Source organism: Pezoporus flaviventris, unplaced genomic scaffold (assembly GCF_033815535.1).
Source record: "Pezoporus flaviventris isolate CSIRO_AGI_PZ_B2104156 unplaced genomic scaffold, CSIRO_AGI_Pfla_v1 ptg000046l, whole genome shotgun sequence".
In the NCBI taxonomy this organism is placed as follows: domain Eukaryota; kingdom Metazoa; phylum Chordata; class Aves; order Psittaciformes; family Psittacidae; genus Pezoporus; species Pezoporus flaviventris.
In genome coordinates, this window is record NW_026892594.1 from 1,108,873 (window position 1) to 1,122,420 (window position 13,548).

The 13,548-nt window shown below is 47.9% G+C and overlaps 1 protein-coding gene across 1 annotated transcript; it reads left to right on the forward strand.

The window, feature by feature from the left end:
* The first annotated feature begins 815 nt into the window (after window positions 1-815).
* Window positions 816-1,784, forward strand: LOC133276744 (uncharacterized). Its single transcript, XM_061467880.1, has 3 exons — window positions 816-1,413; window positions 1,524-1,648; window positions 1,743-1,784. The coding sequence occupies exons 1-3, from the start codon at window positions 816-818 to the stop codon at window positions 1,782-1,784; spliced, it is 765 nt and encodes a 254-aa protein (XP_061323864.1).
* The last annotated feature ends 11,764 nt before the right edge of the window (window positions 1,785-13,548 follow it).

Consider the following 13,548-nt stretch of genomic DNA (forward strand, 5'->3'; position numbering starts at 1 on the left):
ACCTGCAGAACACGTCTCCTATCCCAGCCGGACCCACAGCCACTGAGTCGACAGCTTCTACATTAGCTGCATCTGCGGAGGAAGAGGAGCACCGCGCACGTCTCACTCCAGTGGCACAGGAGGAGGTGGAACCGGCACCAGTTTCTCCTGCCTGCGTCGAGCAGGAGGCAGCACCACAGGCACAGAGGCAGGTACCTGCCCTGCTCAGCCCTGATGCCTATGAGATGGCTGTAGAAGAAACGGCCAGGACCATCACTGAACAGGTCCTGATCATGAGCCTGGCTGTTGTCCAGGGGGCCAGCCAGCAGCTGGCAGAACCTCAGGTTGTGACCCAAATGCTTGACGCGGCAGTGGACAAAGAGGGGAAAGAGTGGGTAGAGGGCATTGATAAAGTGCTGTCCCAAGAGGAAGAGATCACCATACGTAGCCTCTGGGTCAACCCTTTGGTCCCAGAGCTCTTCCAGGACCCCCAGGCCGACATCCAGGAGGGGTCTGACTTCCCCAGCAGCATGGACATTGAAGTGACAGGGGAGGCAGGTGGAGACCTGCAGAACACGTCTCCTATCCCAGCCGAATCCACAGCCACTGAATCTATAGCCTCTACATTAGCTGCATATGCAGAGGAAGAGGCGCACCGCGCACGTCTCACTCCAGTGGCACAGGAGGAGGTGGAACCAGCACCAGTTTCTCCTGCCTGCGTCGAGCAGGAGGCAGCACCACAGGCACAGAGGCAGGTACCTGCCCTGCTCAGCCCTGATGCCTGTGAGGTGGTTGTAGAAGAAACGGCCAGGACCATCTCTGAAGAGGTCCTGATCATGAGCCTGGCCGTTGTCCAGGGAGCCAGCCAGCAGCTGGCGGAACATCGGGACATGTCCCAAAACTCAGATGAGGCAATGGCACTAATGGCATCTGTGTGGACTGGGGACACTGAGTCTCCTGTGTGTGGAGACCATCAAGGAGAGGCTGAAACAGCCATTGTCTTGCCAGAAACACAGAGAGAGGAAGTGGCAGCTTCATGGCCTGAGATGCCTGTGCCAGAGGCTGGAGCATGCCACTCTGCCCCAGAAGCAGCCAACGAAGGAGAAGCAGGAGCTTCTGCCTTTGATCGTGAATCTGGGCACCCGGTGAGCGAGGCACATATGGCTGGCACCGGAGATACTGTGGAGATTCAAGCAGGAGTCTCGCATGGGCTACCTGTGGCAGAGAGATTCCTGCTGCTCCCTATGCCAGAGCCTCTGGAGGAGCCGGAGAGGAGCAGCATGGCCCACACCAGTCACAGGCTCGACATGCAAAGGAGAGCCAGCCTGCCTTGGCTGCTGGGCAGCTCTGTGGAAAGGGAGCTCCAGCAGCAGGAGGGCCAGAGGCCTCGTTTCGCCTTGCGGCGGGGACGGATGCCCAGTCACAGGCAGGTGAGTGCCAAGGACAGGATGGGACAGGACAGCGGGATGAGCCTTCCTCTGCCTGTGGCCAGCCACTGCTCCCTCAACTGATTTTCCTCATCCCTGTTGTGTGTTTACAGGAAGCGCCAGGGACCTTGGGCGAGGAAGCTGACGATGAGGAGTTAGACAGAAAGGAAGAAGAGGAATGGGAAGAGGCCATGGACAAAGAGCTTTCCGAAGTGGAAGAGGTCACCATACGCAACCTCTGGGTCAACCTCTCAGTCCCAGACCACTTCCAGGACACCCATGCAGATCCCCAGGAGGGATCCAGCTGCCCCACCAGCATGGGCATGGACGCAACAGGAGAGGGAACCAGCCAACAGCTGGTGGAGTATCAGGACATGACCCAAATCCTGAGTGTGTCAATGGCAGCACTGACGCCTGCAGCACCTGAGCACGTTGAGTCTGCTGTGGCTTCGGAGCCTCAGGGAGAGGCCAGTGCAGCCGCTGCCTCCCCAACAGTGCCTGAGGATGAAGTGGCTGCTTTCTTGACTGAGATCCCTGCAACAGAGCCTGGAACATCCCACATTCCTCCAGGAGCAGATGATAGTGGAGATGCAGCAGCTTCTCCCTTGTGTCGGGACTCTCGGCGCCAGGTGAGTGAGGCGCGTGTGGTTGGCACCGGGGATCCCAAGGCCTTGGACGGCAGCTCCCAGGTTTTGTGACAGGGCTATTTCTGGTGCTGCCTGTGTCATCCCACTGACATTGCCCCCATCCCCTGCCTGTGCTCTTGCTACCCTGCAGGGTAGGCTCAGACGCTTTGTGAGGAAACATCTGGGCAAGGCTGTGACTGTCATCCAGGGAACAAGGCAGCAGCAGGTGAAAGAGCCAGACGTGGCACAAAGCTTGGATGTGGAGTCACCGTCAACGTCGCCTGCTGTAGTTCAGGACAGCGAGAACCAGCCAGGTACTTGCCCGAGTTGGGTGGCACCCAGGCCAGACCGGCAGCAGTGTTTGCGTGAGTTCGGGTGTGTCCCAGCCTCCCCTCCATGGGCCGAAGGCTGCGTGGAGACCTCCTAGCAGACCTTCCAGTATCTGAAGGAGGCCAATGAGGATGCTGTTAAGGAGAAGTTCTTTACTGTAAGGGTGGTGAGGCACTGGAACGGGTTGCCAAAGGAAGTCCCTTGCCTACAGCTCTTCTTCCTCCACAGGCATTGCCACTCTTCCAGACCAAGGAGCGGCCCCACGGCGACGACTCTCCCGCTTCAGGAGAGTGCTGAGGGCTCTGCGCAAGGCTTTCGCTTGCTCATGCCTCACCCCACGTGTGGAGGAGTAGCGCCCTGCTGCCAGCGCCAGGCCCAAGGGAGCTGTGCTGAGGATGCCATGCTGCAGCCTGCACTTGTTGTGGCTGCTTTCTTGGGCCAATAAATAATAACTCGTTTCCCCCCCCACTGCTCGTCTCTGCCTGTATGTTGGTTAGAGCATGTTTGTGTAATTCACGGACCTCTATATTTAATTAACGTAAAACAAGTGACTTCAATCTAAGCGGCTACCTATCTGTTGCAATTAGTTCTAGTTTACACACAGTATGCTAGAGATTGGAAGAGACCTCAAAAGATCATCTCGTCCAGTCCCGCTTCCGGAGCGGGAACACCTACATAATGTTACACAGGAATGTGTCCAGGCGGGTTTTGAATGTCTCCAAAGATGGAGACTCCACAACCTCCCTGGGCAGCCTGTTCCAATGTTCCGTCTTGTACAAAAGGTTTTGGATTTTACTGGTATTTGACTTATGTTGTGGCTTCTTACAGTTCTGATTTTGGTCTTTGTGATACTGGTGAAAATGCTTAAAGTTAAGGAAAACCAAGGGGGAAAGGAGAGAAGCTCGGGCAGCTCCTGTGTTTGAGCGTGGGATGAGTGCTGGGGAGGCAGAGGTGGAGGGATGTCTGGCGGAGGGGGAGTGGGTTCTTCTCCTATGGGACCGGATGTGTGTGTGTGCGTGCTGTAGGGTGTTTTGGACGTTGGAAGTAAGACTGCCCTGGGCAGGGGAGTGTCATGGGGTGGCTCCGGTAGCTGAATTGCAACTGGACTGACAAGGGACCTGGGGAATCTACCCTAGCAGATCCACTGGTTACATGAAAACTAGGGACTAGAGGAAATAAAGTGGAATTTTAGTGGATACATGTTGCAGAATGACTCTAAGAGCAGGACCATAGAGTTCTGGAGGACTGTGCAAGCAAGGCAGGGGGTGGCCCCCACAGGTGGCCGGAGACCGGACCTGGGAGGAGAATGTGGAGGAAGCTGTGGGGGCTAACCAATACTGTTATGCCAAGAAGGAGTGGCTGAATACCACTCCTATATATGTGTGAGCTGCGTCACAAATAAAGTAGAAGTTGCTTATCACCCATATTGGGTTGGCCTGTCTGCTTCTCCTCGCTGCTTACAAATGGCGCCCGAACAGGGACGCGGACTACAGGGCCCTGGTCGCTGGGGACCCGGATTACAGGGCTCCGACTAGCGGGGACCCGGAATACAGGGCCCCGGCCGACGGGGACCCGGATACAGGGCCCCGGCCGACGGGGACCCGGGATACACGGCCCCGGCTAGCAGGGCCCCGGGATACAGGGCCCCGGTCGACAGGGCCCCGGATACAGGGCCCCGGCCGACGGGGACCCGGGATACAGGGCCCCGACTAGCGGGGACCCGGAATACAGGGACCCGGCCGACGGGGACCCGGAATACAGGGCCCCGGTTTAACGGGGACCCGGGATACAGGGCCCCGACTAGCGGGGACCCGGAATACAGGGACCCGGCCGACGGGGACCCGGAATACAGGGCCCCGGTTTAACGGGGACCCGGGATACAGGGCCCCGACTAGCGGGGACCCGGAATACAGGGCCCCGACTAGCGGGGACCCGGAATACAGGGCCCCGACTAGCGGGGACCCGGGATACAGGGCCCCGGTCGACGGGGACCCGGAATACAGGGCCCCGGTTTAACGGGGACCCGGGATACAGGGCCCCGACTAGCGGGGACCCGGGATACAGGCCCCCGGTCGACGGGGACCCGGAACGGCGAGTGAGCGGCGCCGGCGGCAGCGGCCGGGAAGCGCGGGCAATGCTGCTGCGGTGGCGTGACGGACCCGGGTGCTTGGACTAACCGAAAGAATCCGCCGCTGGGGCGTACCAGACACTGCTGCGTCGGGAGGCCGATCCGGAGACCGAGGTTACAGGACGACCCAGAAGAAGACGATCCGGAAAAGGCTGGCCATGAAAATGGACCGAGAGGTAGCCCTGGACTTATTACAGTGCTTTTTATAAAAGCGGGGAATTGAGCCTGAGACTCTAAAGCAGCTAGCAGGTCTAGTGGCTAGGGAAGGCTAAGAGATTTTTTTTGCAGATCCTAATACAATATTTGAGGAGAGTGAGTGGCGAAAGTTTGGTGATGAACTATTTGACTCAGTGCTTAATGATTATAAAAAGGCAAAGAAACTCGGTAAACCACGGAGGGAAGTAATGAACTGTATAAAAAGATACAAGGCAGAAAAGAAAACTGCCGCGGTAGCAACGGAGAAACTAGGAACAGACGTCCCCGGTCGGTTGAAACCGGGGGAAGATTACAACTCGTTCCCCCCCCCCCAACTCGCGGGAGCACAGGGTTTCCCAACCCCCCCACCCCGCACCTCCCCCACCCCGCACCCCCGCCTTCCTTTTCTCCCCCTCCATCAGAAGGTGCCGCGGAGGAGGTGTAACCCCCTGCTCCCCCACCACCCCAGTTCCGAAAGTAGGGACTTTGAAAAGGACAGAGAAAGTATATTAGAAGGTATACGCATGATAAATGTCGAGAAATCCGAAAGAAAGAGGGCGGTGCCTCGGCGCCGGATCGATTGCGGCGCCACTGTGAAGCACGCAGTAGAAAATAGGGATCATGCGCTAGCGGGAGATTTAAAGGAACCGCGAGCCTCTCCAACCCACTACGCCCTAGAGTGAAAAAAAAATTGTAACTCAGTCACGGAGGAGCCAGGTCTGCAGATGGCTACATACCGAACGAGATACACCTGATAAGAAAGACACAGCTGCGAGCAACGGAGACCCCGAGTTCGGCGCAGGATCAGCCCCCGAATCCCCTGAATCCGAGCCAGATTTATATCCTCTGCTTCCAGACCCTGACTCTTCGTCTCCCGGGTAGGTCTGCTCAGACTTACTGGCCCTGGAGACGCTCAGCTGTAACAATGGGTAACCAAATATTTGATCATTACTGGGGAATTTTCTGCAATGGGCATCTTTGCATATCGTGTGTTTACTACACAGCAGGGGGCTAAAGAGTGGGAAGCTCTTGATCTCAAAATAGTTAAGGAGGCCTGATAAACAGTGACCGCGTATGCGTTAAAATCCTCTTATACTCAAGCTGTATATGTTATGATTTTTTTCTTGCAGCTGACAGGGAGAGCCCATACAGTTTCTCTGTGATACTCATGTACTAGAAGTTGGTAAATATAAGTATGTCCAGGTTTCTATCAGCTCTTGGAGACCTCTGTAGATACTGCTGGCCACTTCTTCCAGCACAGGCTGGCCACCTGTGTCGGAATGAGTGTGCATTTTGGTCAGTATAAAAGCCCAAGCCTCATGCGATGTGGGGGAGGCAGAGCCTCTGCAGGGATGCCCGCTAAGGTTGAGCCTGCCACCTCGCACTGCAGTGATGCTTCTCGGAGCTGGTTTGCTGTTAGTCTCCACAGGGTCCTTGTGCCACGTTCTGTACGTGGGACTGTAGTGGGAGTAATGATGGCTTTTGCAGGGACTGAAAAAAAAAAAAAAAGAGAGGGGGGGAGAGAGAGAGAGTAATGATGTTACATTTAACTTTGACCTGTCTGCTTCTGAAGAACTGATAACCTGGGGGAGGGGGTGTATTTGTGCCCTCCTGCCTACAGGTCCATGGTGACTGCCTGCAAAGTTTGTCAAGCCTTGCCATGAGCTGGACAGACGAATGGATAAACCTGATGCCTCAGCTACAGGAGCTGACCGTGAATACCCCAAGCAGACTGAGATAGAGAAAAACGAATGACTGCAAAACATCACTTGGGGGCAGATGAAAAGTAACATCCTGAATATGTGTGCTTGTAAAGTAGCTATTATTAGAGCTTGTGATTTTGTGTATAAAACCACCTGTATTTACTAGCTAGTTGCTAATAAGAAACTGCACCTTGTATTGTATAGATTTGTCACTTGTAAAAGAGATGTTAGAGTATGGAAATTTGCAGTAGCTGCTAGAAAATGCTAAGGCAAAAGCTAGAAAAGTTTTAATACAATGGTAGTGTTATAAAGCAGGTGATGGAACAAATTTAAGAGGGGGGAGAATTCCACTGGTAAGAAATTTCTTTGGCTAGTCCTTCACTGCCATCAGCATCTTCAACATGCTGCTGCACCCTGTAATAGTTACTCTGCTAATGTAAATGTGTGTGTGCCTTGCTGTAGTAGCGACTTGTTACTGGATAAAACAAAAGGGGGGAGATGTGGAGACAGTGTTCTCACAGGAGAATGCATAATTGGTACATAAACTTTGAATAGTCCTGAAAGATACAGCAAGGCCATGAGAGGCCTGAAGAAGCTTAAGCAAGCAAGATAAGAGGCTGGAATTCACCAAGTTAATGAGAACTGTGGACTGTTGGCAAGCTTTCAAGGTTGAGTTCTCACACCTGTGTTTAAACAATTATATGTTAGTCACTAAGGGTCTTCAAAACATGCATCCAATCATAATATGCCAAATCACTGTAAGTGCTTCAGCTCAACTAAGCAGACTGGGTTGCTGAGTTGCTAAGCAGACAATTCTACATCGAAGGCAATTCCTGATTTGTTTTAATGTTGACTCTGTAAGACATGCAACACTGCAGAACCTTTTGTTGTTGGAACAGGGGCATGGATGTGAAGAGTTTGATGGAATGTGTTGTATGAGTCTCTCTAATTATGCTAATTCGATGCACGCACAGCTGAGAACCCTGGCTCAGCTTACCCAGCAATAGTAAATGAGCAGTATTCTAAGAATAATTAGATGGTTGTTTTCACGGGGCATTACAGGTTGAGTCAAACACTGCTGTTTAAAGTATTGCACTTATGTATCATTGATTAGGTTAATCATCGTAGCTGTTAGACTTGTTTATAGTTGTGTGATAAAACAGGTGAACAGAATAACCCATAATGCCTTGCTTGCACAAAGAAAAAGGGGGGAATTGTTGCAGAATGACTCTAAGAGCAGGACCATAGAGTTCTGGAGGACTGTGCAAGCAAGGCAGGGGGTGGCCCCCACAGGTGGCCGGAGACCGGACCTGGGAGGAGAATGTGGAGGAAGCTGTGGGGGCTAACCAATACTGTTATGCCAAGAAGGAGTGGCTGAATACCACTCCTATATATGTGTGAGCTGCGTCACAAATAAAGTAGAAGTTGCTTATCACCCATATTGGGTTGGCCTGTCTGCTTCTCCTCGCCGCTTACAGATACAGGAGCAACTTATTCGGCGTTAAATCAGAGGGAAAAGAATTTGTTACAGATGGGGGAGCTACTGCCCACCAAGGAAAAGAAAAAAAAAAACCAAAACCCGAAACCAAAAAAGGCAACAAGAGGCATTCTTTCTGAAACCCTTAAAGTACAAATTGGGAAAACAAATAGGAACGCATAAAATTTTTATGCATGCTAAGCTCTTTGAAATCTTTATTAGGGCAAGAAGCAACATTTAAAGAAATCAAAATGGAATTAAGAGTTAAAAACGATCAATTAATTGCAGTTTTGAGTTTATCTTTAATTCAACAGAAAAAGCGAACAGGAGGACCTCCCTGACATAGAAGAAATCCTTAATCCAGGTATATCTGGGAGTATGGAAGTTCCAGGTAAGGCAAAAAATGCTTTGCCTGTTAATATAGAAATAAAAAGGGAGGGGCCTGCCCAATTAGAATAAAACAATATCCCCTAAAATTGCAGGAAAGGGAATTAAAAAAAAACCATTGATAAATTTTAAAATATAAATTATTAATTGAATAGGAATTGGAATATAACACTCCTATCTTGCCAATAAAGAAAAGTTGCAGATTGGTTCAAGATCTCAGGAATCAACAAATTTTTAGAGGATATTCATCCAGTAATAGCTAATCCGTATACCTTATAGACTAAATTGAATCAGAAATTGTTTGCCATCTTGGATTTAAGACTCTTTTGCTTACCGTTGGCCAAAGAAAACCAGAATTTATTTGCTTTTGAATGGGAAAATCCAGACACAGTAAGGAAAACCCGATTAACTTGGACAGTATTACCTCAAGGGTTTTAAAACAGTCCAACAATTTTTCAAAATCAGTTAGCACTGGAACTAGAATCATGGAAACCACCCACTCAGACTGGGACTCTGTTACAATACGTGGATGACCTATTAATTGCCACAGAAAGAAAGGAAGAATGTGTCCGGTGAATGGTGAGATTATTGAATTTTCTGGGGTGAATGGTTATTTGGTAACCAGACAAAAGGCCCAACTAATCCAAACCCGGGGTTCCTACCTAGGATATGAAATAACAGGACAGAGAGAACTTGGAACTGCTAGAAAAGAAGCCATTTGTCAAACTCCATGACTGTCGACCATCAAGGAGCTCCAGACGTTCCTGGGAATGACTGGATGATGCAGACTTTGGATGCATGATTACGGTGTTCTGGTTAAGACCCCTATATGAAGTGTTAAAAGAGACCCCTCTCTCTTTGGAATGGACTGGTTCAGCAGAGAAGGGCTTTAGAAATTTAAAAACAGAGCTAATGAGAGCTGCAGCTCTGACTTCTGGATGTGACTAAATCCTTTGGCTATATTCCTATGAAGAACAGGAATAGCTCTGGGGGTCCCTGCTCAGAAACTAGGACCCTGTAAGAGGGCAGTGGTGTATTTTTTCAAAACAGCTGGATGAAGCGAGCAAAGGATGGCCCAGATGCCTAAGGGCTGTGACAGCAGTCGTCATGAAGATTGGAGAGACCCGCATATTTACCTTGGGACAAAAGGTTACTGTGCTAGTGTCCCATGTTGTATCAGCAGTCCTGGAACAGAAAGAAGCCCACTGGTTATCTCCTTCATGTTTTTTAAAATACCGGGCCACCTTTGTGGAACACGATGATACAGAAATCATGGTCACTAATGTGAATCCAGCATCCTTTTGCAGGAACAACCGACAGAACTATTGACACACGACTGCTTGCCCACTATAGAGACTGTATATTCAAGCTGACCAGATTTGAACGAAACCTCTGGAACATGCTGAATGAGAGCCCTGGAATTGGCTAAAGACGAAAGGATAAATATTTGGACTGATTCTAAATATGCATTTGGTGTGGTCCATGCACACAGTTCCATCTGGCAGAAATTCTATGGCTACTGAAAGCTGTTCAGCTACCTGAGGAAGTAGCTATTATGTATTGTCGAGGGCATCAACAAGGTGAAATTTGGCCGATTTTGAAGCCAGACGAGAAGCTGAACAATCTAAACTCATTCCCTTAATCCCTGACGGCAAACTAACAATTGGGAAATCTAAACCTAGATATTCAAAGGAGGATAGAAAATTGATTGGAGATCTCAAAGGAGAGGAAAACAAAGAAGATTGGGTTCAGATACCTGATGGGCGAATTGTAATCCCCTATAACCAACTCTGGATGCTAGTTCAGGAGGAACAGAATAAAACTCATTGGGGTAGCAACTCTTTGTATAAATACTTAGATGAACAAATTGAAGGAAGGAATCTATGTAACATAGTTCAATTAGTGACAATGTCAGCTCTGTCTCAAGAACAATCCTAAAATTGAAAATAGAAATCTGGGGAGGAAGTTATCTGGGACAGCACTGACACATTTTTCTGAATTTGTCTGAGACCAATATTTGTTGGTGTTAAGGAATACTTTTTCCGGGTGGCCAGAAGCATTCCCTTGTAGAATAAATAATGCAATACAAGTAACTGGAACATTATTAAACAGTGTAATACCTTGTTTCGGAGTACCAGAGGCAATTTCTTCCGACCGAGGCTCACCCTTTAGTGCAAAATAGTTACAAGAAATTAGCAAAAATTACAAATGGATTGGCAACTACATGTTCCGTACAGGCCTCAGGCCAGTGGGCAAGTAGAAAAGATGAACCATCTGATCAAACAACAGATTAGTAAAATATGTCAAGATATTGATACCAAGCCTTACCACTGGCTCTATTAAGAATTTGAACTAAACCTCGGTCGAAAGAAGAGACTATCCCATGTAAGATTTCATATGGAAGACCCTATCAGTCCCAGTTTAAAGGAGAAAGTCTTCTGGAGGTGGGAGAAGGTTATCTCCTAGAGTTTCTCGTCAATCTGGGAAAACACTTAGAAGAAATAAATAAGAGAATATTAGGAACAAGAGTAAGAGGTCTGGATTATCCAATTCACCCTTTTAGATCCGGAGACTGGGTTTACGTTAAGAATTTTTCAGGAGAACCTCTGGAGGAGAAGTGGAGAGGACCGTACCAGATATTATTGACCACCTTTACAGCAGTGAAGATAAAGGAACAACCTGCTTGGATACATTATTCAAGAGCCAGAAACACATCAGAAGAGGGAAAAAGTATGGCATGTTGAGTCTTCAGGACCCACACATATGAGACTACATCGATCATAATTTAGACTTGTATAATAATAGGTGTAGAAGCATGGAATCAAAATCTATATCTGAGATTGATACAAAATGTTACTTATGTCTTAAACAAGAGTGATTGTTGGATCTGTACTCAGCTACCTAAATCAGGAGAGAGACTGGGCATTCCTTTAATTGGCCTCCCTATCCCCTTTAAGACAAATTGGAATAGATTGTTCCTATATAGATCAAAGTGGAAGAGTTACTACTGATCTAAAGGAAATGTGGAAACAAGTTAAAATATTTCATGAGGTGGCTCAGGAAAACACCTCATGGGGATTTGAGGAAATTTGGGAAAAATTAACATCACAGGTACCCAATCTCTCCTGGTTGAGACAGTGGGTTTTTTTTTACTGTATTTGTAATAATTGGAATGGTTGTAATTACATGCATAACGGTCCAATGCTCCTTTTGGTGTTGCAAACAAACCATGATGAACTATGACGAATGGAAGAGAAACAATATTAAGCATCAACTAGAAACAGGGAAATACTTTGGGAAACTTTAAATAAAAATGAAATAACTCAGTTGCAAAAGAATTTGCAATAGGACAAGAAAAAGGGGGGATTGAAGAGTGGGGTTGAATGAAGAACAGGATGGATTGAAGAACGGGGTTGATTGAAGAATAGGGTTGTAAATAAGTAACCTCAAGATGTTAGGCTTTGTTAGCAACTATAGAGAAAGCAAAATTACCAAGATAAGCTTTGCCAGAACCACCTGGTGGTTACTGATATGACAATGATCCTAAAAGAAAGTGATGAAGAAATAACCACCAGGGGTCTGAAAGCCCACTACCACATTTTTGTATGCATACAGGAGGCATTGTCTGAGAACTATGATGTAATAATGTATGTAATCTAATGCATATGTATGTTTAAGGACAATATAATCACGGCCTGGTTGATGCCTGGGAGAGACACACATTAGAAGGAGCTATTCCCGTGTCTCCCGGTGCCGCAATAAAGAATACCTGCTTGTCAACTTGAAACTCTGTTGGCGAGTTTGTTCCTGAAGTCTTCTCTGAATCAGAAGATAAGGTTTGGATCCTTTCTGGCTGAGATGGGAGCGAATTTGGGTCCTCTGCTCCCAGTGCAATGCCTCTGGGTTGGAAAAGGAGATGAAACATCCTCACCTTTGTGCCAGGCAGTGCAGTAAGTCACAACCAGCATCAAAAGGGTGGTTGTCCTCAGGTCTCTTTAAACTCCATCCTGCTTCACTTGGGCAGGGGGACAGAAAGTGGGTCCTACACAACGTCAGGGCAAAATCAGTCTGCTGAAAGCCCACACAGGGTCTTATGGGTCTTGTGGTGGCTCTGAAACCATTTCAGTACCTCACAGAAGAAGAGGAGTCAGCGCTGAATTGATACGCGGATAGACTCCACAACTCGTTAAAGTTGTAAAGTAGGTATGCTTTTTATTCAGTGCTGAGACGCACAGGGATAATTCCTCAAAGTCATGTGTGCCTCAGTGTTGTTTCTCTCTACATTTATTCTCTAAAGTTATATATATTCATAAGGTTGCACAATACGCCTATACATATTCATGTCTTATCCCCGCTTCATATTATAATGAGTTAGAAGGTCCTTTGCACCTGCGCAGTGCCCCCTCTGGTCATGGGCAGGGGTCTCAAGATGAAGTAAATGAGTCTTCCTCCTGTGGGTAGGGGTCTTCAAGATGAAGTAAATGAGTCTTCCTCTTCTTGAACTTTTCACCTTTTAGTCTTCACGCATGGCCTTAGGGTTTGGTCGGTGTCCCAGCCATAAACCATCTGCTTCTCCCCCTTCAGGTGTCTGCTTTTCCTTATCAATGGATAGTGCCTTTGTTCTGCTTAGTAGGCATGATAGGTACAGACAATACTTTTGTTTAAGCAAGGGAATTCCTCTAACCCCCCCTGTACAGCCCCCCTGTACAACCTCCCTGTACATTGGTTAACCCTGTATCAATCCCCCCTTTTTTCTATAAAATGAGTAAATTCTTTTACTATACTATTTATGACAGAGCTATCCATGTTCCTTCTATTGATTTATGAAGTGATTTTGATATACACTGTGTTATGCAAGGTACAATCATTAAAATGAGAAGTCCTATAGCTAAGATTAGAAGGCCTTGTTTAAGTATTTCTCTGAACCATCCAGTAACTCCTAGGTTATTTAGCCAGTCATCCATTCCACCTCCAACAATTCTAAGCTCCTGCGTATTTTCATTTCTTTTCGCAGCTTAGCATGAATTGATTCAGAATGGTCAGTTAAGTTCATGCAGCACATACTTTCGAAATCCCCACAACCATCCTGTAACAATATCTTTGTTACATCCCGGGCTTGTGCGCTTCTAGTTGGAAAGGCTTCTGGCCAACCTGAAAAGGTGTCTGTTAGTACCAACAAATGTCTATTATATCCCCTTTTTCTGTCCTTTTGAAAATTCTCCTGCAAAATTTTATTTTAACTGCCATTACCATCTAGGGTCTTCTTGAAATAGTTCCCTGTTTCTACTTGATATTT

Coding starts and splice junctions, on each gene's coding strand:
- LOC133276744 (XM_061467880.1), top strand. CDS start 816: ATGAGCCTGGCCGTTGTCCAGGGAGCCAGCCAGCAGCTGGCGGAACAT. Junction 1,414..1,523: donor GCCCAGTCACAGGCAGGTGA/GTGCCAAGGACA, acceptor GTTTACAGGAAG/CGCCAGGGACCTTGGGCGAG. Junction 1,649..1,742: donor TCACCATACGCAACCTCTGG/GTCAACCTCTCA, acceptor TGGACGCAACAG/GAGAGGGAACCAGCCAACAG.